The sequence below is a fragment of the Buteo buteo genome, chromosome 11 (genome assembly GCF_964188355.1).
Source record: "Buteo buteo chromosome 11, bButBut1.hap1.1, whole genome shotgun sequence".
NCBI lineage: Eukaryota > Metazoa > Chordata > Aves > Accipitriformes > Accipitridae > Buteo > Buteo buteo.
Window position 1 is genome coordinate 29,384,401 of NC_134181.1, and position 26,087 is coordinate 29,410,487.

Sequence of the window (26,087 nt, forward strand, 5' to 3'; positions counted from 1 at the left end):
TTAAAATACAAACACTGGCATCCTTTATTTAGGCACACAGGTAAGAGTCCAAGGCTTCAGTTCAAGGGCTGAAGAACTGGGTGAGGACGTGAGGTCTGGCCTATAAGCAGCAGCATGTCCTGGTGCCTCTCCTGCCCCGCACGCCACCGGCCACTGGCTCAAGATAGGCCATCGTTATCCACTGTTGACAATATATGGGCGACCTGGGCCTTCTGCGCACGGGTGATGTGCTGAGCCATCTGGATGACGCAGTCCATGGCCACCTCGGGGTTGGCTTGGACCAAGCTGCAAGGCAGATGGGAGAGGGCAACTGCCTTGGAGGCTGAAGGAAGAACCACCTCGTCTCCACCACCTGCTGTCCCCAACCCAGGGGACAACATCACCCTTTGCATCCCAGGTCCTGCAACCACTTACCTCTGGATGTGCTTGAGCACGTAGTCCCGCTTCAAATACTTGATGTTCTCCCGGATGGCCGACTGGGTGCCATCGTCCTCTTGCATGTGCTTCTCCAGCCACTCCACCACCACCTGGTTGTTGTCCCAGAGGTAGCCCTGGGGAGAGCAGCACCATGAGGTGGGGATCCTGCTGCCTGCACAGTCTGAGCCTCTCCTTTCTGCTGTGGCCTCAGGCTTTTTCCTTCCTCCCATGACAAAACTAGGCAATGGGATTTTTCTTCTCAGTCCTACACATACAGCACAGCATGGCATAGCACACTCCCCCACTCCCATGTAATGGCTACTGGGTAAAAGGTTCAGCCTGGAAATTGAAACTCAGGAAACCTTCATGGGCTGTTTAAAATGCAAAAAGTTAAGGTAAAACATGTTTCCTTTGCATGCCCTCATTTCCCAGCTCAGCAAGCACAGGACTGACATGGCGATGTGTGTGTCATGGCACCTGCATTTGAGAGCAGCTCAAGTGCAAAGACCCCACACCTCGTTTCTGCCCTGGGAAGCCCTATCTGATTGTAGAAAATGTTTATTTGGGGGCCACCTTGCTGCCACTGAGCACCAGCATCCGTCTGAGGTCACCCAATTTGAAGAGACAGCCCCAGCCTCAGGGCTGCTCGCCCACCCACCCCGGCACGGGCTGCAGAACAGTAATTCCTGTCACACATTTAAACCCTCAGAGAGGCACCAACGAAATGGCTGAGTGATGGGAGAGCAGTGTGATAGCCCTTGGGACGCCTGTGGCTGCAGGGATGCCTCAGGAAGCCAGGGCTGGAGGTACCTTCGCAGCTCCTTCCGTCTCCATGAACCAGCGCCGCAGCATGGACTGGATGTGGATGTGGCTCAGTTCGCTGTTTGCCTTCAGGACCTCCACCTTCACCACCTCCTCCAGCAGCAGCCGGCGCAGCCGCCAGTAGAGGAAGGAGCGGGCATTCTTCCACTCCAGGATGTCCTGCAGAAATGGGGACACAGCCCAGGTTTGCCTTTGCAGAAAGAAGAAGAGCTGATGTGCAGCAACTGCGCACTCACAGCTCGCAGCAGTGAATTTGAAGGCAGCTCTGCTGGGCAGGGCAGGAATGGCACATTGAGCTGCAGCCCAGACCCCCAGGAGGGGACTTTGCCTCCTGCTTTTGTGCTGCCACTGCAATACCCCCTGGCCAAGCCCCTTCCCACCGATGCCCTGGCTCACCGTGATGACTCCTTTCTCCTGCATGCGGCCTGGTGTGTCATGCAGGTCGGCGAAGTGCACGGCCACCTGGTAGTACATGGGCAGGAGGAGCTCCTCACGGGCCTTGAGCTGCTTCTCCAGTTCCCTGCGCTGCGCCTCGGACAGCTCAGGGGTCCCTGCGGGACACACCGTGCTGAGTAGCACACCTACCATCCCTGATGGGGTCCACAGGCCACTGTGGGGTCTATGCTCCTACAGCAGCCACCTCTGGCACAAAATGGGGCACCCAGTGTCATGTCCCTTTGTTTTGCCCAGAGCCCAGACACAGCAGGCCATGGTCCCGAAGGGGCTGCACCATGTTCAGTGCCTGCTGCAAGAGAGGTGGGAGGTGGCATTTGCAAGGACTTTGTGGGACCGTGTTTTAGCGGGGTGGAGGGGTGTGGGGACAAAGACCTCCCAACACAGCCCCACCATCCACTGCAGGCAGGAGCCTATCACAGGGTGAAGGGAGACCCAGTGCATTAAAGGCAGCCTCTGTGCAGATCTGTAATGACTATGTGTCATCTCATTAGGTACTGATTCAGCATGGCCATTGCCATTCTTCATCTCAAAGCATGGGAGAAAAGTCCAGCACCATTTATGGACCCCCCAGGACAGGTGTTTTAAAGTACCACCACATCCACTTGGCAGGCTCCGCCATCAGAAAAGCCATAAAAAATGTTCACAGAGGAACACTAAAGGATTTCCTGATGATTGCCACCATGGTGTTTGAGCCTCATGCTTTGACTTACTGCTACCAATGCCCACAAGCCAAAATGCCCCCCTTACCCAGCTGCTCAGCAAGCTTGGCATAAACCGTATCAATCCTTCTCATGGTCTTCACCAAATCTTTCTTTCTGAACTTGATCTCCACTGTTCCTCCAGGCTCCAAAATGCCTCCCCTGGAAGGAAATTTTGGTAAAGCAGGGACTGGTCTGCACAAGAGAATAAATCCTGGGACAAGAGGTCCAGGAAACTCTTCTAAGAATTAGGGAGAGACAAAACCTAAAAGGGTTTTGTTTCCAGTCTGGGATTCTTGTCTCCTCCCACTCCTTACAGCTTGCATTAATTCAGGTTAGAGAAAAGGCCTCCTAACTCCCAGAAGCATGTTTTACTCTCCCAGAGCCTTCACTAGATGCAGGAGGCCATCCCCAAGGAGACACCTGCCACACTGCTCTGTAAGAACCCTGGAACTTTTAGCTGATGGGTTTGATTAACTAAAGAGTAAAAAATACAAATCTCAAGCGACTGGAGGTCTCTGCCAGTGGGACTATGACTCTGCAGACCCCATGAGCCAGCTCTCATTTCTCCACACAGAGGCTACAGAGGATGCACATGTGTTTTGGATGCTGACCTGCTCTCCCTGTCTGCGTAGAGCTCCACGTAGAGGGGGTTGATGGTGGAGTCGATGACCACCCAGGAGCCTCCCCGCAGCTCCGCGTGTGGTGGAATGTAGACCAGGACAGGCTGCTTAAAATCCCGGAGGCTATCGACAATGAAGGCGCCGAACTTCAGCATTTGGTCGTACATGTCTGAAAGCCAAAGGGACTCAGTGGCTGGGAACGCCAACTGCCGTGGGCCAGGCTATTGCCCCTTGCCTCCTCCTAGCTGCCCAAAGCCACCTTTCTCCATTGGAGACACCAAACAAGCACCCCAAAACCAGCCCAGCAGGAAGCCACCAAGCCCTGGAACCTGGGTCCTGGCAATGCCCCATCACCTCCCCACCCCAATCCCACATCCTGGAGCGGTGTGGGCAGGACCCTGGTAGGCTGGGTCATCCCAGGACCCCATGGGGTAGCAGGAGTGCTGGCTGTATGTCATTTCACAGGGATCTGGGCACCCCAAGCATGGGTACCTTTCATGCCGCTGGAGAAGCCTCGCCAGTTGGCGAAGATCATCAGTGGGAGATGCTCCCGGTTGAAGTCCCGAATAGCCTGGGCTGTTTTAAAAGCAGAATCTGGAAACCAGACCTGCCCGGCCTGCTGGATTATCTGCAAAAGATGGCAAGCAGCAGTGCTGAGACTGGTGCTGGTACTTCCTGGCACACCACACTGGCAGGTTGGTGCCATGTGGTGTGCAAGAGCTGGAAGAAAACAAACTGACCAAGAGCCCTTGATTTCACCAGTCTTTAAGGAAAATCAAGACATGCCAAAGGATTACACTAAGCTTTTTCCCTGCTCTCCCTTCCAGCCTCCTCCTGGCTGCACTAAGGTCTCCCCACACACCTTCGCCTCTGAGTCCGGGTTGGCAGGGTCCGCAGGTACTGTCACCTCCACGGCGCGGGTCTCAACAGCGATGACACCAACCGGGAGACCTCCCAGCCTGCAGTGAGGCAGGGTGGCCTCAGCAGAGGCCAGTTCCTCTCCACGCTGCACCCCAGCCCCAGCAAAAAGGTTCTCCCCATCACCATCCCAAAAGCAGTGCCATGGCCCAGGCTTGAGTGTGCTTGATTGTGCATGCAGCCTCCCCACATCACTCTCTGCCCCGGGGCTCCATCCCCTGCTCCCATCTGTACCTCGCTCTGCCAACCACAACTGTCTGAGCCCACGGCCTCATGATCTCCAGGAAGCTGCCTTGGTCGAAGAAGCCACTCTGCCAGGTCCCCTTGAGAGCTGTAGAACACAGGAAAAAGTGGAGTGGCACAACAGTGAGCACTGAAGGGCTCCCTGTGCACCAACCCACAGCAAAAAGCAGCTTCTGCACCAGGACGAGGGGTCTGCACCTGCAAGATATGTTTGGGAGCATTGCTGCTGAGCTCTCGGGTTGCCCTCACTTACTTGGATGGGGTCTCCCTGCCAGCATCCACCTGGGATCATAGGGGACTTTAGAAGGGACAAAATCAATTTCTCTTTCGATGGGGTCTCTAATGGCAGTGATGGGCACCGGGCTCCGGTTGTCCTGCAAGGGAGAGCCCCGAAGGGCAGGTCACCAGCCAGGTATAGGATAACACCCCACACCGCCATCCTGCAGCACCCTCCTACCTTGGGTATGTACGAGAGCCACTGCAGGATAGTGTAGACCCCCTCAAAGTCATCCGGGACGGTGACATGGGAAACACCATTATTATGCATGATCTGCACGCCTCCCAGCTGGTTATTAGATGTGTAAACTTCACGTCCCAACACCTAGCCAGAATTATTAACAGAAACACAGATCAGTCTCTGCTAACACAGGAGTTGCTCCTCCTTGCTCTGTTCGTTCAGTCAAACCTCTGTACAGGCACATCCCCTCTGGTTTGAGGTTGAATTTCCACCTCTGTCTACCAGGTTGATGTTAAAGCAAAGGGATCCTGCTTTAGACCAGTGCATTGGTTTAGCTAAGCAGGTCTCAAATCAGCTCAAACCAGTACGATTCTACCCAGAGATGGGTCCTGCCCCTGGGACCGGAGCTGAACAGTCCCCATGGCAGCTCTGCCATCCCACCCTGCCCCAGGAGTGATGCCCCATGAACTGTCCTCTAAAACAATACCAAATAGCTGCAGGGTGGCATTCCCTCAATTCTCAGCGAGACGAGCACAGTTGCAGTTCCCCTGCAACTCCTCCCGACAGGTCCCATGAGGTGATGTGCAGGGAACTGCCACCTTTTCCCACTGGACAGAGAAGGAGCCCATGCATGTAGTGGTGTGAGGGACAGTGCCAGGGTAGGACACACAGCTGGAGCGCGGTACCTTATTGAGAGCCGTGACGCCAGTGAGGATGATGTGGGAATTCTCCACCTGGATGACGCGCTGGCCCAGCCTTACCAGGTACGCACCGATCCCAATGGCACGACAGGTCACCTGGGCAAACACACAAGGACATGTGAGGTTACTGGAGAGAAAGGGCTGCAGCCCAGTCCGTGAGCACCAGGAGAATGATGCTCTGCAGGGGTCTGCACAGTTGGGTTGCACCAGGTCGCTTGTTGCATCCTGTTATTCCCCCCAGGGTGACCATAAAAGCAAGTAGGAGAGAGGGGAGGAGCAGAGCAGGGGAAGGTCCCACAGCTGTACCATGCTGATGGTCACTATTTCGTCGTAAGCACGAGAGGACTCCCCAGCGATGGTACCGGCGGCTCTCAGGTTTTCCACCCCAAATCCATTGTCCTTCCCAATGATGTCCTTGATGACATACCTGCAGGGAAAGCAGAGCCATGGTGGTGTGGACAGAACAGAGGGAAGCACTCACTTTTGTGATGTGTTTGGCAGGATGCTGAGCCAGGACATGGGAGGCGCATCCTGGCGGGGATGCAGGGCAGGGCTTGGGGTGGCTCTGTGCACCCTGTGGAATAGCAGGGCTCACCTGGACTCGCCCCCTTCCTCCACGTGCTCACAGTGCACTGAGTTCATGGTGCTGATCCTCGTGTAGTCCTGGGGAGTCAGGTACAGGTACTTGAACCCCTGCAAATAAAGAGGAGGAGGGTGATTTGTGGATCCCCGCCTCCATGCACACGCTCATGTGGGGCACGGCCCCTCTCCAAACCCAACCCAAACCCACTCTGTACATCAACAGTGGCTCAGGGACCATGGCTGGACAAAGCAGCCATGCCAGCACTGGCACCTTTATCTCCACCTCACTGGGGAAAGTGAAGGGAACTGCCCCTGTGGCACTGGGTGCAGGTGTGTGCTTACTCCCCAGCATTGATCCCACAGTTTTATGTCCCATTTTAGCTCTGGTCCTTCCTTTCCCAAATAAGTCCTCTGTTCTTTGTTGTGATGGCAGGAGGGGAGGTGCCCACACACCTTGTAGGGGTCCGCAGGGTCCACCCAGGCCACCTGGAACGTGTGCTTTATCTCGTCGGCAAAGCCGATGCGGGCACCGCTGTTGGCGGCAATGTAGATGCGGGGAATGCCTTCAGCCCGCGCCAGCTCAGAGGACCGCAAGAAGACCAGGTCCTCCTCTGGCCCAAAGGAGCCAATCTTGTGTGTGATGTCATTGCAAATGAGCACTATATCCCGGCCTTCTGGATACTCGGGGGTCTTGAGCTTCATTTTGAAAGCAACCATCCCCACCTGCCCAAAACAGCACAAGGTCGCAGGGCAGGCTCCTCCAGAGAAATGGGGTCAGAGCTGGTTACTGCGTTAGCCGACAAATAGAAAGCTTGCTTGAGGAGCATCCCCTGGGCTTTAAACACAGCCAGAATGGGGAAACCAACAGCCATTCCCATGTGCCACAGCACAGCTTCCCTCCACCCCTCTTCTCTTGTCCCATTCCCAAATCATCCCCTGCTACCTCGTTCCCTCCAGGGACCCTGTTCATCTGCACCAGGTGTCCCTGCGAGTCCAGCACCAGCTCAGTGTACGTCAGGACATCCTTGGGGTGCAGATCCGAGGAGCCCCACAGCTTGAAGAGAGCCTGCAGAGACACCGCACACAGGATGAGCTGAAAGCACTGGACTGCAGCAGCTCTGAGGCTATTGCTGAGCACAGACGCACACTCCTGCAGCAGGCTGGGACTTGGGGTGAGCAAAACTTCGTGTTAGAGCCCCCACGCTGCTGCAGACCTCCTTGCACGTGGCTTTCTGGTAAACATTCTCCATGAGTGCAACTATGGCAATTTGCAAGAGCTAGGAATCAGTTTAGAAACGCTTCATATAACCAAAAATGTTCGGGCTTGGGCTCTTTTCTTCTCATTTGCCAGCTCAGGGGACAGGAGTCTTTTCCTCAGATGGGAGTATCTGGGGAGGGTGGGGAAGAAAAGCAAATACCGTAATTTGGAGCCTCCTGCTCAGCCAGACTGACCTGCCTGATCATCTCTGGGAAGTCATACACATAGGTGGTGCCCAAGGACTGCGCCTGGAACCGCTTGGCCTGAAGCAGGTCCTTGGTGACGTAGGGGGTGTTGATGAGCATCCCGTGCTGCAGCCCTTGCTTGTCCCCATATGACTGAAGCATGATCTGGAGAGAAGGGCAGAGCATTGGCTGCCTTCCCTGGATGTGCAGGCAAGTCCTCTCTGCAATGCTAAGCTGCAAGAGCCCCGCACGGCTGGAGCACGGCTGAGCTTTGCCTGGCCAAGATGCTTGTGCCTGTGGCTCCACTCGACCAAACAACATGATTTTCCACCCCACTCTTTGCTATTGAAGGGACAGAGTGCAACACTGCTGTGCTGCAAGTACCAGTAACACCCTAACGCTGACCTTCACCTTTCAGACCAAAACCTGCCTGACTACGCACCAGCAACACCCCTGGGGCTCAGCACCATTTTGGAGCAAAGCATCACCCCAAGGTGCCCAACTGGATGCAGCACAGAGGGGACCAAAACCAGGCCAGCCCTGGGAATGCTGCTGTACAGTCCCAGGGGCTCTGGAACAGACCAGCATTGCAGGTGCATAAAGATTTTTGCAGAAACCACCCCAAAGTTTCGCTATAGCCAATAGCTGCTTAAGCAGTCGTGGTTGGGTTCCCGCTTGCAGCTGCCGCCTGCGGTTACTCACACTGCCGGTGCTGGGGTCCCTCACTTCCTTATAGAGGCTGATATCCAGGTAGTAGCCAGACTCGGTGGCCAGGACAAGGCGGATGGGGATGGCAGTGGCAGTGGGTGTCAGGCGAATGTTGATCTTCACCTCAGCCTGCAGGACACGCAGCTTCCAGAGGCGGCTGCCGTAGCGCATCACCATGGACCGTACCGACTCCTCAATCTGAGCATGGGACAGCACACAGATGGGTCCATGGCCCCAGGAACAGCACTGTCCGTGAGCACGCGATGCCAAGGCTAGAGCAGCCATGTTGCATCTCCACCCCAAACAGTCATTTCAGATTTGCTTTGAGCAAGCCCCTTCCCTCTCTCCATGCCTCCATCCCTGGGGGCTGGTGCTGCCGTCCAACCTCTCCACTGGGGAGAGGGAAAGATGGTGCCCCACAGCCTCTTGAACAGACACAGCCCCACTCCTTCAGACCACACACTGCCCGGGGGAAGGGCCTGGCGCTCAGCCTCGTGCCCTCCTGTGAACTGCCTGCTTGTCCAAGTCTGTACAAAAATCCCTGATCATTGCAAATCGTGAAATCTCAGCACCTCCCCAGAAAACAGCCCACAGCGAAGGTCTGACACAGAAATTAAGTTGCAGGAGCCTCTGGGGCTGCCAAATCCATCCGCCATCCAGGGTTGGTTGGGCACTGGATGGGACCAAGTCTGACAGCCAGCGTAGGGGGTGGCTGCCCGTCCATGCAGTGGTACCGAGCATGGGGGATGATGCAGCCTCCATCCCCAGATCAGCAACATGCTGACAGCAGGAAGCAGGACACCAAGAAACACACCTTGGAGGGATCCATGATGACTTTCGGAACAAAGTTGAGGAAGATGTGGTTGCAGTCAGTGCGGACGGCAGTGTTGCTGAAGGCCACCTCCAGCTCATCCATCGCCTCCAGGAGCAGACGCTCACCCTCATTCTGCAGGTACTCGAAGGAAGCCTCCTGCAGCGCACTGGGCATCTCAGGGGCAGCCGGAGCAACCCCTGCACCTGAAATGTGCCCACCTCTGCCCATACACCCGGGGGACCCGGCGGTGCCTTGCCTTGGTGATGAGATCCGAGTGGCGCACGATGGCGCGGATGAAGAAGCGGTAGTCAGTGGCCTCAGCGCCCGCCTGCACTTTGGCAGCCCCCAAGTAGAGATGCATTTTGTGGTTGGCGCAGGGAATGGCCGTCAGGTCAAAGTTGCGCATGCGGCTCAACTCCAGCTGGAAGGCAAGCGCTGGCTCCAGGTGCCGGTAGATGCGGTCCTCTGCAAACTGGTGCAGCATGGAGGGGTGAGTGGTCGGTCAGGCAGTGCTGGACGGGTTCTGCTCTAACCGCGGCTCTTACCTCATCCCTGGCTCTGAATGTGAAAAACTTCGGGAATTCTCTCTAGAGCAAAGGGGAGAGAGAGCTCAATGTGAATAATCCTGGCATGCAAAGGATTTTTCCAATTTTCAGTGAATTCGTTAAAAAGAAAAAATCTTGCAAGCTTCCTCCTCCCCCAAAAGGAAAAAAGCTTGGAGTAATCAACACCTTTTAAAGGCAACTTAAAGCTATGGAGTGGCCACGCAGGAACCATGTGTTACTGAAGACATTAGTGACGTAAGGGATAATACAGGAGATAAATCACTCATTGAATCCCTCATTAATTAACTCCCAGCTCCTGATGCACAGTAGGTACATCCATCATGTGACGCTATGTCTATAAGGTACTGAGAGATGTTTCTAGGTATTTTAGGGAGGTGGAAGCACAATGTGTCTAAAGTCACTCTGCCTGTTGGCAGCTCGGTTTGCACTTACCTGCTGGGCAATGAGAAACGTGATTCTTCGGAGACCACAGTTGACGAGGACGTTTTTCTACATAGAAACAGAAGACTCCACCAGTCACGAGAGCTTAAACATCTCCACTGAGGGAGCAAACAAAACCCAAGTGGCTGCCATGGGGTGCAACATTTTGGGGAGCACTGCATGGGGATGAGCCAGTGCCTTAGGATATGATGCCCTGGCTTGCAGGGTCCACAGAAAGGGGATCCAGCCCCAGAAACAGACCTTGGACTGGGCAAAGGCTCTGAAGATGGGCACCAGCTTCTCATCTTCCATGTGGTCAGCCCAGCGGAGCGCGATGTTGAGGATATGGATCGGCTCCTCATGGACATTCTGGCAACAAAACCCCCCAGTCAACCCTGACCAGCAGCACCACTGCCATGCCAGCACCACCTGGGGGGGGACAGCAATGGCATTGTGCCCACCTTGGCATCCTCCTCCTCGTAGACACTGGCTCGTGCCTCACTGAAGAGCGCACTCTCCGAAGGCGAGTTAGCAAAGCACGAGATCACTTCATCAAAGTTCCTGCCCAAATGGTGGGGATGGGGTGACACGTCAGAACATTGTGCCCACCACCTGCCTGAAGGGCACAGAGCCAGGGACCTGCTGCGGCACGGATGCGGGTACCAGCGCAGCAGCCAGGGGCATGCACTGGCTCAACCTGGCTCCACCAGCCCACAGCTAAGCCACAGCTCATGAAATACAGCTCTGAGCACTGCTATGTTAATGTGCAGATGCTTAACCTGTGCCAGACAAGCTTCCCCCAGGTTCCACGTGCCCCCAAAAGACATGTCATGACCCCACCAATTAACTGTCTTACTGAAAATACCCAGCCCCAACCGCCGGCTGCAGGAGGAACAGGAGCTGCCCTAAGTGCTGTCCAGCCGCTGCCAGCTTTGGCTCTTCCACCCCCTTTTGCTCTCTAATGATTGCAGCGGCACCCAAAAGGCACATGCATGACCAGCCAGGTGTGTCCTGCACCCCCACCTTGTGAAGTCTTCAAATCTGTTGAAGGCCACCATAGCTCCCATCCGCTGGCTCAAAGGAGAAAAGCCACTATCCATGAAGAGCTCAGTGCTGTGCCTGGCCAGGTCAGGGTTGGAGATGCTGATGGGGACAGACATCCTGCATGGGGGAGCAAGGAAGCCATCAGCCATGAGTGGAGGCATCGCTCCTGGGTCCAACAGGAACCACGCAGATCCCACATGGGACCCTGACCCAGAGAGGGCTCATCTTGCTCCACTAGCAAAGGGAGAGCACGGTGGGCAGTTCCCTCTAAGGGTCCCCACATTTTGCATGGAGAAGATGATACAAGCCCAACAGCTTTGCAAAAAGGACCATGTGCAGGGGGAGCAGGATGTGCGTGCAGAGGCCTCCATACCTGTTTGGGTGAGAGGAGGGCAGCACGAACTGGAACTCCACCAGGCAGGTGCCATCCGAGAGCTGCCGGTGCTGCAGGCTGTTCAGTTCGTAGGCAAGGTACCCGCGCCGCACGTACACCTGGGGAGGGGGGTGGCAGGAGGTATCACCATGACCCTGCCACCACCACACACATCCATGCCACCCGCCAGAGCTCACATGCCCCCCCATGACCGCCCCAGCCCTCACCTCCAGTGCCGCCATGCGCACCACCTGGTTGGTATGGTAGAAGAAGATGGGAAGCACATCAAAGATGGTGGTTTCCGAGAGGATCAGTTTCTGAAAGAGAAAGGGAGAAAGCAATATTTAGGGCAAGTATGAAGTGGGACCCCCTTGCCCCATCACAGGATGGGGGATGCACGTTCCAGAAGAGTCCCTCAATGTGGGGCTGGGCAGGACTGGCCACTGGGGTGCCATGGGACACCCAGCCCACCATGGGGACACTGCCAGACCCAGATGTGGATCCACATGTCAGTCCCCCACCAAATGGTGTGAGGAGCAGGGGATGGGGACTGGCAGAAACAGGGTGCACCCTCTCCTCTGGTCTGCACAGGCACAGACACTGCAGCAAGGCTTCGATTGCTTTTTTGGCTATTTTTAAGGCTAAGCCACTTACAGCCAGACCTCCTCACCAAAGTCACCCGAAAGTCAAATTCCCTCTGTGGAAAATCGCGTGATTCCCAACCTTCAGGTTTTCAGGGCAGTACTCGTGTCCGTACATGTTGATAGCGGAGAGGAAGATGGACTCCACCTGGTTGTACCGCAGCTCATAGGAGGGCAGGTGAGAGGCAATGAGCACCTGCAAGAGGAGAGGTGGCTGGGAGCACAGGGGACGGGGACAGGGATGGGGACAGGGATGCAGACAGCACAGCGTGGCACTCGCTGACCTGCCGGGCTCTCAGCGCCACTTTAGAGTGCTCCGTCTTGCTGAGCTGCGTCAGCTCATGGAGGATGGCCGTCAGCTCGTCTGTCAGCGTGGGGTCACGGCCACATAGCTGGTCCTGCAATGCACACACCACTATGGTTCGGCTCAGGGCCCTCGCTGTGGGGTGGCTTCACCTCACACTCCCAGCCCCACACAGGCAACGGGGACAAGACCCGAGGCACTAAAACGGGCAAAATGCTGCTCTTTGAACCAAGTGCAGCAATGCAATGCTACAGAGGGGAGATAAAGTCCCCCTAACAAGGCAGGAATGGACACTTGAATGCAAAACCCAAACCCTGGGAATGCATTAAACAGAAAAAAAGGGGTTTCTCAGCTGTCCGCCTGCTTTCAAGGGGAAAGCACAGGGCTGTGACAGCCACCCGCAGCTGCGTCCCGTCCTGCAACAATGCAGTGCTTGCCTCAGCTTATGGGCTTTTCCCTGCTGCCAGCCTTTACTTCTGGTGTCTTGGGGCATGGGCTGTACTCACAATTAACATGGTCACCAGCAGGTTCTTCTTTGCCACCTGGGCATGAGAGAAGATGCTCTCCAGCACGGGGTTCATGTCAGGTTTGTACTGCTCCCGCAGGCTGATGACACACTTGTCATAGTGAGCTGCAGGGCAGAGCATGGTGAGCCCTGCAGACTCCCCAGAGACCCCCACAGACCCCTCTGGAGAGCCCCCGAGCCCTCACCATGTTGGAACTGTGTCTCCACTTGCAGGTAGCATCTTAGCAGGTCCAGCACCACTGCCTTCATGTAGCCCCCGATGCCGCTGCGGTACCTGGGGAGCAGAGCGCCCAGCATGCTGCAAAACGGGGGGGGGCATGTGGACCGGGGATGGTGGGGGTGACAGACAGTGCAGGGCTCACCTCTGCACCAGCTGCACCAAGCTCTGCGTGTTCATGAAGAAGACCTCCCGCTCAGCCTTCTTCTGCAGCGTGGCCGCGTGGGTGTCCAGCACGTTGGCGATCTGCATGGAGAGGGCACAGGGTCCAGTGCAGCTTGGAGCCAGCATGGCTGCAGGGCTGCCAGGTCCCTGGCTTGCCTGGGGACAGTGCTGTTGTATGCAGAGCCTTTCGTTTGTTGTTTGGGGTTTTTTTTTCCCCAGGTGAAAAATGCAAAGTGACAAATAAATACAAAAATGCAAGCATAAAAACACAAGCACAAAACCACAAATGTTTCCCTCGCTCATTTAATAACATCTCTTGGCAGGACAAATTCAGGCAGAAACTCCTAACTAGCTCTAGCTAGAAAGGAAGCAAAGGTCAAGCTGGGGAGTGCAGCCCCTGCACCACTCACCTGCTGGCTGGGGAAGCTGCAGAGCACAGAGGTGATGTTGCTGGCATACTGTGCCATCACTTTCCGGATCGACTTCTCCACGGGCAGGGGGATTCTTCCTGAAATGCTTGTCATGATGTCCTGCAGCTCCAGGAGGGGCAAGGAGGGGTCCCGCAGGGTCTTCATCAGCTGTGCCACCCATTCCTTCACCTGCAGGGAGCAGAAGCTGGTGCTGCCCGCACCCACTGGCGCTGCCTGTCTTGCCATCACAGCAAACATGAGGCAATGGGGCAGGACACCTGGACCACCTTTGCCTCCCAGCACCCACCTTGGTGCTGAAGTAGGGCTCAGGCAGGCAGTACCCATTCATGACATTGGTAAGATTGTCCAACACTTTGCGGAGAACCTGGTGCTGCTTCTCGCCAGTGATGGGGAGGGTCTGCTGGGCTGGGAGGCCCCCTGTGAATGGCTGTGCCTGGAGGGAGCAGAGAGAGGTGGGCTGGCCCTGGTCCTTGCCGACATGGGAAGGACCCCCACAAGAACTGCAGCTGCCCCAGAGAAACCGCACAACCCCTCCAGCATCTGCTTTTGGTTAGATACAGAGGAAGCACCTAACATTCAGCTTCATGTCTCTGCCAGTGCCCCAACATGTAAACAATGCAGAAAAATTGGAGATGTAGACAGAGTGCTATAGATACACAAAAAATTCCATGTAAGCTTCTGCACACTAAGTAAGCATGCATGGGATGCTTATGCAGAGCAACACTACGGCACGCGGAGCAGCCACTCGAGCCCCAGCGCAGCTGGCTAGGGGATGCAGCATGGCCATATGAGTGCCACCCTGTGCCAGCATGAGGACACATCCCTGCTGCTGCCCCACTCAGGGCAGCTCCTCCATTTGTCCCCCCAGTGAGTGTCACCGATGCCCTGCAGGATGCTGTTTGGGAGCAGACAGGAGGGAACAGCAGCATGGCCAGCCCCCAGCAGACTCACGGGCTTCACTTTGGTGGGATCATCCAGCTCGAGCCGGGCTATGACGCAGCCTGCCTCCAGCAGCGCGCCCGGCCGCTTGATGTAGTGCACTTGCCCAGCCTCCTCCACTGCCAGCGTCACGATGATCTTCATCACCTGGGCGAGGATGGGTGAAACGGTCACCGAGCACACAGCACCCGCACACTGCAGAGCACCTCGAGCATTGGTGGGTTTCATTTTTGCCACCCACCAGCACTGCAGGAACGGAGCCCCTCCAGACTCTTCTGCAAAACTCACCTCGATCTCCGCAACAACACTCCCCTCAGCCACGTGGCCACCGTCCTCCACCCTGTACTGCAGCAGCTTCCCTGCGGAGGGTGAACGCAGCACCGTCGGGTCCTTCTCCTTCTCAAAGTCGCATGTTTTGTTGCCGATGGTGATGCGGTATCTTAAGGAGAGGGAAAGGTCTCACCAACCAGCTGCCATTCAGCGGGGAGGGCCAGTGGGGGCCCAAGGAAGAAGTACCTGTCAATCTCCTCCTTCATGTAGGTGGTGTAGCTGTTGCCATCATAGGAGAGCAGCAGCCCGCCATCGTTCAGCCGGTGCACGTCTATCTCTATGTGAGTGTGGTTCATGATGATGACGTACGTCGTCAGGGACTGGCGGGCAACCTGTGGGCAGCGGCCAGGGAGAGGCCTCAGTGCAACCCCCTGAAATGTGTGCAACAGCCTTGGGGGAATGGTGGGGGGTGAGGAACATCTCCCCATGCTTGTTGCAAGGGTCAGTGCAGGAGCAGCATGCTGCCATGGGATGGGGCTGTGCTGGGGAGGGCAGGAGACAGCAACTTCAGGCTGCACCAAAGAGCTGGTTCAGCTCACAGCCTGGAGCTCGGTTAACTCACGGCTCACCTGCTGCTTTCATTGTAAGTAGGGAGTTTTTGCAAGAAGTTCAATTGGGTTTAAAAGCAAGAAAAGGAGATACTTTATTAAACTCAGGGCAAAAGGATGTATGAAAATGTCTGTCTAGTTAAAATGAGGTTATTAACCTCATTTTTATGTTGCACATTTTTAAAGGACAACCTTGTATTTATTGCATCTTTTGCCTTCAGGACAGGAGCACATGTCCTTGTCCCCGTGAGAAGTACCATGGCCAGTTCGGGAGAAGCACGGCCCAGCCCTCACCTGGAGAACATACTTCATGCCCTCATAGATGAGCTCCACGTCGACAATGTTCAGCAAGGAGGCTGCTGGCAGCACCTGCCCCCTGAAACACAAGGAATGGGTCTGGCACCACAAGTATTGCTTGCCTTGCACGCCAGCAAGGAGCCAAGTGTGCAAGATGTCAGCGGTGCTGCTGGCGTCGGGCCATGCAGCCTCTGAGCTGACTGCGGGAGGGTGTGAAGGTGACCGGAGGGAACAAGCATGTGCTTTAAATGACCTACATGAGCACCTTGTAAAAAAACGCATCCGGAGGCAGGCCAGACACCAGCAAAACATGCTCAGATAAAGACACGAGGGAGAGCCCCTGGCGTCTTCCAAGGCCAGAGGAATAACCTTGACATTCAAGTGCAAAAACAAAAGCAAGCTGCGTTCCACCAAGCTACTTTCCCTTGAAAGACGTTTTCCCAAACGTGTGAAACTTTTTCCCCTCTCCAGACAAAGCGATAGCTGAGAAGCCAGAGCTGTGAGTCACAGCAGGTACCCTTTTTCCCAGGCTGTTGCAGTGCCACAGGCACTGCCTCCAGATTTGCAAAGCTTTTGCAGCAAAAGGGGGAAGGAAGATGGCCCAGGGAGAGAAAAACTCGGGCCTCCATGATTGCAGGAGCCACATGGGCTGCCAGGAGCAGCCCTTTAGGACATGCAATGCCTGTAACCCCTGTGCCCATGGCATGGCCGAGTCCCCGACAGGCAGCCCCCACTCCACACCTCTCCAGCGAGTGCAGGAACTCGGTCATGCACGTTCTGAAGGCGGCATCCGCGACATTCAGGGCACCGCAGACGACACCCAGCATTGTGTCTGGCTTCTCTGCCTGGGGGGGTGGGCAAAAATAACAGGGTTTGGGTCTTACACCAGAAGGAGAGTGGTGACCCCAGGGTGGCCAGTCTCCCCCACCTGCACTTTCTCGGCAATCAGATGGTCCAGCCAGCCAGTGTCTATCTCGTTGTTCTGGAACCTCTCTGTCTCCAGCAGCTTAATCAGATACTCTACTGTGGTCCGGAAATCCCCACGGATAGACAGCTCTTTCAGGGCGACCACCATGTTCCTTTTAGGGAGCAAAACCCTCCATTAATGACCGATGAGGTGGTGCTTGGCTTTCAGCAGAGAAAACTGAGGAACCACAGAGACCAGAGTGATGAGTTCCCAAGCCCTGGACGCCCTCACACCTGGATGAAACAGCCCCACAGTCAGCACTGACTTAATGAAACACTTAAATACCCAAGACAGACTCATAAATTTTGCTCGATTACTGAATGACCATTGCTGTTCACTGGCACTAAGCATGTGCTTAGCAGATCACTACAATGTGCCTTTAAGGATCACATTGATAAACTGGGGCCGTAGCACCACCACAGTCCAAAAACTTTGGCTTTGGCTAGTCTCTGCAGCACAAACAACCTGCTCAGCACAGTGGCACCATTCTGGTTCTCTAGGATAAATGCCACTTTTTCCAGCTCATGCATCAATTGCGAATCTTCCCGGGGACACCTGCTCTCCATGCCATCCCACTGCACTCACGAGATGGCCTCCTCCCGGTTCTCTCCCCACGAGAAGCAGTGCCCGAACTGGGAATCTGCGAATTCGTGCAGCCCCCCGGCCGCCGCCACACTGAAGTACCCCCAAACGTTCTTGCTGCTGCGGAAGTTCAGCTCCTGCACTGTCCCCGAGCTGGGCTTGAAACCCTGGGTGAAGACAGAGCAGGAGACATGGAGAAACCAGGCTTGAGACTCATGCAGAGTAAACAGGGAAGGGGAATCCCTGTGCCATTTATCAGTCTGCACGCAGATCTCACCAATCCCATGGCTTCAATGCCCATGAACATTATCCGGCTGAGGAGGACTGTGCCCTGTACAACCCTGTCCCCACATGCAGGGCCAGTGCACTAGAGTCCATCTCCCGGCTCACCTCCTCGGGGTTCTCACTGGTGATCCGGGCAGCAATGACGTGGCCCCTGGGCACTGGGGTGTTGGTGGGGCTGCGGAAGCAGATGGGTGTATCGCCCCAGGGGCTCTCCCCATACAGCAGCCGGATGTCTTTTATCCTATGTAAGGGGATGCCCATTGCAATCTGCATGAGAAATGAGGACTTCAGCTGCCAGAACAAGATTTTAGCATCAAAATTACAACCAGGAGACATCGACAGGTGGTCTGAATGAAGAGCAAGGGGAAGAGGCATCATGCTGCAGGCAGCTGCTCCCGGCAGAAGCGAAGGAGGAATGCTACATTGCTTCTACCTGCACCTTGCATGCTGTTATGTGGGACAGCTTCCCTCTGCCAGGCTCCAGCCTAGCACTTCTCCCTAAATTACAAAATTGCTTCACCTAACATGCCTCACAAAGTCACCTGTGTGCACTCAGGTACCTGCAGCTGGGCAGCAGGGAGATTGACATCCGCAATCATCTCTGTGCAAGGGTGCTCCACCTGCAGGCGCGGGTTCAGCTCGAGGAAGTGGAAGCTCCCGTCCTTGCTGTAGAGGTACTCAACGGTGCCCGTGCTCACGTAGCCAACCATCTGGGCCAGGCGGACCGCGCACTGCAGGAGAGGGCGAAACCACCGTGGAGAGTAATGATCCTCTGTTCACTGCAGCAGAGTCGGGGTCTCCCAAGCAAAATGGCAGCAGTGTCCTTGCATGGACCCAAGAAGACAAGCAGGGCTGGGGGTCCCCTCTCAGATTGGGGGGGTCCCTCCCTTCCTTAGAAGCTTCAGGTGCCAAAACCCACAATAAACCCAGCAAGGATCAAACCAGTTTCTCACTAAAACTTTGTACTGTCCTAAGACCAGGGCCACCCACCTGCTCCATCACCTCGGTGACGGAGGGTGCCGCAATCGTGGTGGGCGCCTCCTCGATGATCTTCTGGTGCCGGCGCTGGATGGAGCAGTCGCGGCCAAAGAGGGAGATGGCATTGCCATACTCATCGGCCAGCACCTGCACCTCTAGGTGCCGCGCGTGCTGCGCCAACTTCATCAGGAAGACAGGGGACCCAGGCGCCTCCGCCTGCACCTGCAGTGAGACAGAGGGTCATGCTCTGGCATCACCCCCCAAATTCATCCCAGGACGGAAGCAGATCCTGTGGTGAGCCCGGGTGGGAAGCACAAGATGCCTAGAGTGTGAGCAGGACCCTGCTGCATGCCCCAAGATGGGACGGGGATGGGGACGCCGGGCACCTCTCACCTGCCGGAAGCAGGTGCCAAATTCCTCCACTGCCTCCACTTTTCGGATGCCTTTGCCCCCACCTCCTTCTGCTGCCTTGATCATCAGTGGGTAGCCAATCCTCTTGGCCACCTGAGGGGGGACAAGGACTGGGGTGTCTGAAGTGCTCTGGACCCCAACCCATCACCCCCACAGTCCACCCTGCCCCAGCCCCATGCATCCCCAAGCAGGATTGCCCCAAGCCGCATCCATGCAGAGGGACGAAATGCTGCTGAAACATCCTTGCATTTCTGTCACACGTGCTGGGAGGCCAAAAGGCCCAGGGCATGCAAGCTCTGAAGAGAAATAATGGTGGATGGGAGACAAGCAGCTGCCTGTGGGCTCAGCTTTACCTCCAGGCCTTCTTCCACATCCTTCACACAGCCCTGCTTGTACGTCTCGAGGGGGATGCTGATCATTTGCCGATGCTTCTGGTCCTCCTCGGACCACTGGGCCACCAGACCTGTGGGCACAGTCAAGGCTACAGTCACCACCAGGGTGGAATGGCTGCAGTGGCATGCTGGCTGTGCCCAGGGAGCTGAGGAACCCCATGTTGGCACATGCCATTTCCCCTGTTTCCAGGCACCCCCATCTCCAAACACCCCTGTGCCTGAACCAGCAGCTGCTCAGCTGCAGTGCGGTCCCCAATATCTGGAGACACTCTGCAGCCAGATGGGCCAGGGACCCCAACCCTGGCACTTGCTTTGGGGGAGAAGGAGGGGCAGGGAGGAGAGAAATGAGGGAGCGGGGAGGGTGTGCAGGGCTGGGGAGGAGGCGCTTACCACTCCCGCTCCACGGCAGCGTGGGGATCTGAACCGTCTGAGCCACAATGGTGGAGGCAACTTTGTCCCCCAGTGCCCACATGGCATCGCGGGGGGGACCTTCGAACAGGGAGGGAAGGGGTGAGCTGGGCCAGCCTCACCAGCCAGCCTGTCCCCATCACACGGATGCTGCAGAAAGCTGCTCCCCACTGAGCTTGCACCATCAGCCCTTCTGCAAAGGGTGGGGACGTGGGAAACACCCCCAAACCCACTGCCCAGTTCAGGATGGAGCTTGATCCTTCTCCAAGTGGGCGCCTGGGCTGTCCTCTGGCTGGGCAGACTACGAGGTCTGGTCCCACTCAACGTTCCTCTGTAAATGCTGCATCATCATGAGCATTACAGGGAAAACCCAGAAAACAGCAGGATTCCTGGGACAGCTCCAGGAAACTGGCCTGAGGACTGCCACACCACAGGATGGACGTGCCAGACACACAAAACGGGCTTTGACCAGCAGTGTCCCTAAGGAGCGAGCGTGCACGCACACACTAGCCCAATGCCCACTGCTCCCGCTGGCACAGGGAAGGCAGAGAGACCTTACCTAGGAAAGCTATCCCATTTTTCTGCAGCAGCTCTGGCAGCTTGGGGTTTTCTGAGGCATGTCCCCAGCCAGCCCACACCGCCTGGCACAAGAGAAGGAGCAGTGCGAGCTGTTACGTCCCTGCGCTGGCATCCTCCCATCGCCCACAGCATCGCGCCTGCCTCCTCTGCATGGAGGGATGTCACCCCATTTCTGAGTGCCCCTTCGTCCCCATCTGCTTCCCTCGAAAAAGAGATGTGAGGCCCGTGATTGGCTGCTACCTGGACTGGGATCCGTTTGGAAATGTCCACGATCAGCTCCACATTGGCGTAGTTGTTGTTGTTGGCCCCCCCGGGGACAGGCACGTAGTGATCTGCCATTTTGATGTACTCTGAAAGACAGCGCATGGCAGCAGTGGGAGCCAGTCCCCTAAGCCACATCTCACTTGCATGGTGCCCCTTGCACCCTCTCCCCAAATTCTCCATCCTGGGGAGGTTGGGGGGTGGTTGGGGTGGGCGGGAATTATTTACTCCTGGATCTGGCTGCACAGGAGGAAAGTGTGTGACCCTGGGCTGTGCAGAGCCCCCCACGGTACCCAGCAGCAGTGCAGGGAGAAGGAAAGGGCTGCTCTGGCTCAGCCCCAGGGCAGGGAACACCTCTCACTGGGATGCTTTTAGAAATTACCCGCATTAGCCTTGAGGTCTTCAGGGGTCACCATGACCACGAAACGAATGGCACGCTCATTTCGGAACATCTCGTAGGCCCACCGACGGATGGAGCGCATGCACTTCACAGCGGCAATGCCATTGTTGGCGATGAGGACCTGGGGCGATGGGGAAGCAGGGTGTCTGGCTGAAACCTCTCCTTGCTGCTGGGGCATGGGGCTGGGCACGCGGCCCTGAGGGATGGCAGCATGGAGGTGAGGGCTGGGCACGGGTGGTGAGCAAAGCAGGGCAGCTGTGCTAACATGGGCACTTTGCAACAGCCTTGTACATGTTGGTGGAGGAGGAGGCTCCTTAACAGCAGCTTTGGTGCCTGGCACTGGGGCTAACAAAGGACGGGGCTTTGGCCTTCATTTGTGCCAGCCATGCAAAGCTGCTGCAAGCAGTTGCCATGCAAGGGCAGCGTTGGGAGGGTTTCCAGCCCGTGAGGGTGGGTGAAGCTGGGGGATGAACAGCTCTGGGCTGCCCCAGGCTGCCATTGGTCTGCGCCTGGTGGGCACGGGAGTCTTAGGCAACACTCGAGGATGCTGCCATGAAAAGCAACAACCCACCACCCAGGCAAAGGCAGGGGTGCATGGGAAAGACCTTCTCGATGACACGGTTGCCCCCGAAGCGGGTCACGAACTCTGCCGGCGAAGCGACGGTGAAGTCCCGTTGCAGATCCATTTTCCTGTGCTCGCGGCCCCTCTTTGCCAGGTGCAGCCCGGACATGCTAGGCCTGCGGCAGGATGTGATGGCCATCAGCAAGCCTGCAGTTGCACGAGCAAACCTTCGCAGGGCGCGACTCGTGCTGCTGCTGGATCTGGCTTCCCTGGGGGTCGGATCTGCAGAGAGCCCGGCAGCCTGCAGCAGCGGGCACTGGAGACCAGACGGTGCCCCCTCCACAGTTTCTTCCAAGGAAAGCAATAAAACCCTTCACCCTGCTGGCACACACAGGGAACATTGGGATTCACCTTCCTCGCTACCAGATCCCTGTCATGCATTGGGATCTCTCCAGGGACATTTAACACTCGCTGTAACACCGCAGAGGAAAAGTACTTTTGACTGAGTTATATGGGGCAAGCAATTTGGGGTGAACAGAGGTTCCACAAACAGCCCCCCCGCCCCGCTAGGATCGTTACACACACAAATGCCCCTTTGCAGCGGCCGAAGTCTGCTGCAAAGCCCCTGCAGCTCCTGGTTCACACCAAGCCCCATTGCAGAGGTGTATCTATCACCCACATCCCTGGACGAAGCCTGGAGCAGCCCGGCTGGGTGGTAGGAACACATACAGGGGATGGCACAGAGCATCCCTTCCCCAGCATCCATGCAAGGCAAGCAGGATTGCTGCCTCTAAATCCCACGGCACAAGCACCAGGTCTCCGAGGGGTGCGGCTGGAGGTGCCCCTACAAGACCACCTCAAGCTGCACGAGGGTCACCTAAGGGAAAGCAAAGAGCAGGCAGTGCTGTGCAAGAAACCTTGCAAAGAGCAGGATGCACCACTCCCAGCAGCTGCCTTGGGAATTTGCTCTCGCACAACCTGCAACAACAGCAGCCCCAGCTCCTTGCCAGACCAGACTCCATCCTGCCCGCGCTGCCTGCTCCACAACCCCAAAACACCTTCCCAAGCTCACCACGCTGCTGGCCAGACTCACCCTTACCATGGTTTTCCACTGAAGGCACTTCCATGCCCTCCGGAGTCTATTCCCTGTTTCACAGGCCATCATGCATCCCCAAAGCTGGCAGGTCAGAGTGGGCTGCGCTGGCAGCAGGATGGCCAGACCAGCCCCTCCGCAGGGCTCCAGCCCCAGCAGCGCTCAGGCAGCCCTCACGCCTCCCACCTCCTGGCACAGTGGCAGCGGGCACAGGAGGCTCTGGCAGCACCGGCAGCCCATCATGGGCAGGCAGGGACCTCCCTGGCTGCCAGGCACATGCCTTCCCGCAGCTCTGCCCAGAGTTTTAAGCAACTTTCTATTTTAATTAGCAGATTCACATTCGCCCCTCATAACTCAGCCAGGTTTTGAACTGTTGATTGTTATTCCATGGATGAGCTATAAATAAGCAAAGGAAGAAGGACCCCCCCAAATGACCAGATATCACACTAGTAGCACTTGGCACATTTATTTTAAGGGGAAATGTGTCAAAACCCCCTAGGAGGCTGGGAAATGTCCCAATCTCTCCATGCACTCAGGGTATTTTTCCAAGTAGCTGGAGCACTACAGCACCCAGCGGTGCTGGGTTTATCGCACTCTGGCACATCCCCCGTGCCGCTCAGCAGCTCTGCTGCTCTCCCAGGGCCAGCTGCACTGCCCACCTCCCTCCCACAACCCTGAACCCCACCATGAAGCCTGTGCCAGCACACCCGTCCCGTCCTGCGAACTGCACCAGCCACGTCTACAACATGACTCAGGCAGCGACATAAGGAAATTCCTCCCATGTTAAAGCGCAGATGAGCAGCAGCGATTTCCCGCCGGCAGCGCGGTGCATGAAACTGCCCAAAACCCCAGCTAGGCAAGAAGACACCGCTGGGCTGTCAAGTTTCATAACATGTCCCCATAGCCAAAGGTCTTTTATTTTTAACCTGGAGCAGAGCAGCCAGGAGGAGCTAGGCAGCTGCGCTTTGTTTCCAGTTATTTATAATGGCCGTCAGCTGTGCTCGCATGGGAGGCTGCTCTGCACAAGCCAGCAGGCAGCACCGAGCTGCCCCACAGCCCTGCCAGCACTGGGCAAAAGGCACTGCGAAGCTACCCACAGAACAAAGCTCATCCACTTTTTATCAACTCATCGCAAAACGAACTACCAAAGAGCTACTTTTCTGCCCTGAATAATTTATCTGCAATAGTTGCAAGGGCAGAGGAAGGGCAGGAGCAGCTCAGGAACACTCCAGGTACCCCGCTCCTCCCAGGATGCTCTGTTTCCCCATGTGCAATAGCAGGAGCGTGTAAACATCCCCCCGTCGTAGCAGAAGGAAAGTATAGGTGGCAGCAGGAGCAGGTCCCAGCCCTGGGGGCACAAGGCAACATTTGCACATGCAGGTGCCCTGTCAAAAGGCTCAGCTCCACTTACAGGTTTACACACACATCATGAAATGCCTCCAGCAATGGTCATGCACAAAATGTGCACCCAGAAGAACAGTGAGCACAGGGAAAACACCAGCAGCACCCACTGCTGCCCATCCGCACGCTCACCACCACAAGTGACCCCAGTCTTGTCTTGTCACACAAGAAAATCCCTGCTCTCCGAGGTACCCCTCTACTGTGCCAACCACAGCCGCAGCCTGTGCCTGTGTGCATCAGCACAGCCTTTCCCAGCACCAGGAGGTAGTGCAGGGACAGAGAGAAGCAGCAAAATGAGAGGAAGCTGTGAGAAAACAGGAGCAATTGGGCAATTTGGCTGCAGCACTGGGGATTGCGTTTGAAGGAATGCCATGCACACTAAAAGCACTTTCCACCCTGTTCTTTGACATCCAAAATCGCTGTAACGGAGCAACCCCAGCCCCAGTCCTCGCTGGAGTTGTGCATGTGGCGCTGCTGTCACACAGAACACTTGGGCATGTCTGCTTCTCCCGGGGTGCTGCCATTAACCTTATTATCAGGGTTTTTCATGCAGCACCTAGCCCAAAGGGGCAGGACAGGGGCATCAATTTGTGGCTTCGAGAAACACGTGCACCCCAATTTTAGCAACAAGGTCCCTGAGAAATGAGCCCACAACAGGTTATCTGCCCACCCCAAATGGGGCATCTTTGGACCACCACTGCTCCCTACCCCACGTGTCATACCTCATGCCGGCAGCAGGCTCCAGCAAGGCGGTCACAGCAGGGGTCTCGGTGCCGGTGCCCCCCGCCCCAGCCAGGCTGCACCGTCTGCCCATCCTAAAGGCTGCAGCCACCAGCTCATCATCGGAGGAGTTGTCATCGAAGGACCCCAGCACAAATTTGGCCAGGGCCGGCCGGCGGAGAGCAGCAGGGTTGTACACCACGATCTGCTCCTGGTCCCCCGCCGCAGCCTTGCTGGCCCGCGGTGGTGGGTTGGGGGCCGGGGGGCTTGCCCGTGCTGGTGGCTTGGCTATGGTGGGAGCAGCCAGCGGCTCTGCCGGGGTCTGCTCCAGCTTCTCCTCCTCCCCGGGCTGAGGGCTGGACATTTTGGCCCAGATGAGCCACACCAGCACCTGCAGGAACAGGGCAGCCAGCAGCATTCACCTGCCCTGGGAGAGGCACAGAGACACTCTGTCAGGGAGGACCCCCATCAGCCAGTCTGGGGTCACAGGAGCCACCCCCTAAAACACCAAGGCCTCTTCCCCACTACACCCCACACAGCAGCCCCCCACAACACCCAGCCAGACCCCTCTCCAGCTCGGTCAGGCCACCTGAAGGCTCAGCTGGAGCTATTTTTACTCCCTAAAACAGGAGCTGGGGGGGGAACACTGACACACACACAGAGCTCTGCTCTGCCTTCACGTGGCACCTAAAATGGCCCCTCGCCTCCCCACCTCCTCACAGCATCCTAAGGATAACAGTGAGGCTGCCCCACCGACCGCTGCCCCATCTCCTCACAGATCAGGGGGCCCTTAAACCAAAACCCCAAATCTCTACAGGCAGTAAAAGCTACAGGCGGTCGTGAGGGAAAACCACCAAAGCCCCGCCACGCTCCCCTCAGCCCAGGCCCCTTCCTGAGGGAAAGGGCCACTCACCATAGGTGCCGAGCTCCGTGGGTCCCCCCCTCTCTCCGCCCCAGCAGGGACAAACGCCGGCTGCGCCTGCCCGTACCGCGACTCCTGGTCACGCTTATCTCGGCCGGTCACTCCGTCCACGTCGAGCCAAAAAAGCCGGCGCGGTGCCAGGCCTCAGGGCGAGAGCCACGCCGTAGGGGGAGCATGTGCCCCGGCCCCCCACGTCCCCTGAGTCTCACGGTCGCGTTACTGTTGCGTTCTTGCACGTGACAGTAACGTCAAGCAGAAATATTTCCCTGTTAATGTGCCTGGAAAACTTTGAGTGGAAAGCCAGGGTGGTGGTGGGGCAGGGAGGGGAGCCTGGTCACGGCCAGCCAGGACACCCGATCCTTGGGGGACAGAAGTGCCCTGGCTCCGTGCCTGGTCACGGGGACAAGGAGAAGGACAAGCTCCCGCACCTGCGGCTTTGCCTC

General features: G+C 56.7%; 1 protein-coding gene across 7 annotated transcripts; it reads right to left on the minus strand.

Annotated features, from left to right (window-relative positions):
* ACACB (acetyl-CoA carboxylase beta) lies at window positions 1–25,929 on the minus strand. 7 transcript variants are annotated; one of them, XM_075041175.1, is made up of 53 exons: window positions 25,636–25,865; window positions 24,725–25,144; window positions 21,552–21,684; window positions 20,929–21,067; window positions 20,526–20,635; window positions 20,266–20,347; window positions 19,689–19,787; window positions 19,260–19,369; window positions 18,889–18,999; window positions 18,508–18,717; window positions 18,078–18,248; window positions 17,623–17,784; window positions 17,236–17,399; window positions 16,612–16,762; window positions 16,425–16,528; window positions 15,681–15,762; window positions 15,025–15,170; window positions 14,797–14,947; window positions 14,521–14,655; window positions 13,856–14,002; window positions 13,549–13,737; window positions 13,119–13,219; window positions 12,942–13,030; window positions 12,737–12,861; window positions 12,211–12,324; window positions 12,009–12,122; window positions 11,513–11,602; window positions 11,286–11,404; window positions 10,892–11,029; window positions 10,330–10,429; window positions 10,130–10,237; window positions 9,881–9,937; window positions 9,428–9,469; window positions 9,139–9,354; window positions 8,883–9,038; window positions 8,063–8,266; window positions 7,370–7,525; window positions 6,861–6,983; window positions 6,371–6,640; window positions 5,931–6,028; window positions 5,642–5,762; window positions 5,321–5,431; window positions 4,635–4,778; window positions 4,431–4,551; window positions 4,169–4,265; window positions 3,879–3,975; window positions 3,509–3,644; window positions 3,008–3,185; window positions 2,443–2,555; window positions 1,636–1,790; window positions 1,228–1,398; window positions 415–551; window positions 1–285 (listed from the first exon to the last, which is right to left on the minus strand). In XM_075041175.1, exons 2-53 carry the CDS (start codon window positions 25,138–25,140, stop codon window positions 159–161), a joined length of 7,140 nt encoding a protein of 2,379 aa, XP_074897276.1. In that variant the 5' UTR covers window positions 25,141–25,144; window positions 25,636–25,865; the 3' UTR covers window positions 1–158. The 7 variants fall into 7 exon arrangements, 6 of the variants coding, with proteins under 6 accessions (XP_074897276.1, XP_074897275.1, XP_074897277.1 ...); XM_075041174.1 differs by having other exon boundaries at window positions 24,725–25,149; XM_075041176.1 differs by lacking the exon at window positions 18,889–18,999 and having other exon boundaries at window positions 24,725–25,149; window positions 25,636–25,864.
* Window positions 25,930–26,087: the final 158 nt, after the last annotated feature.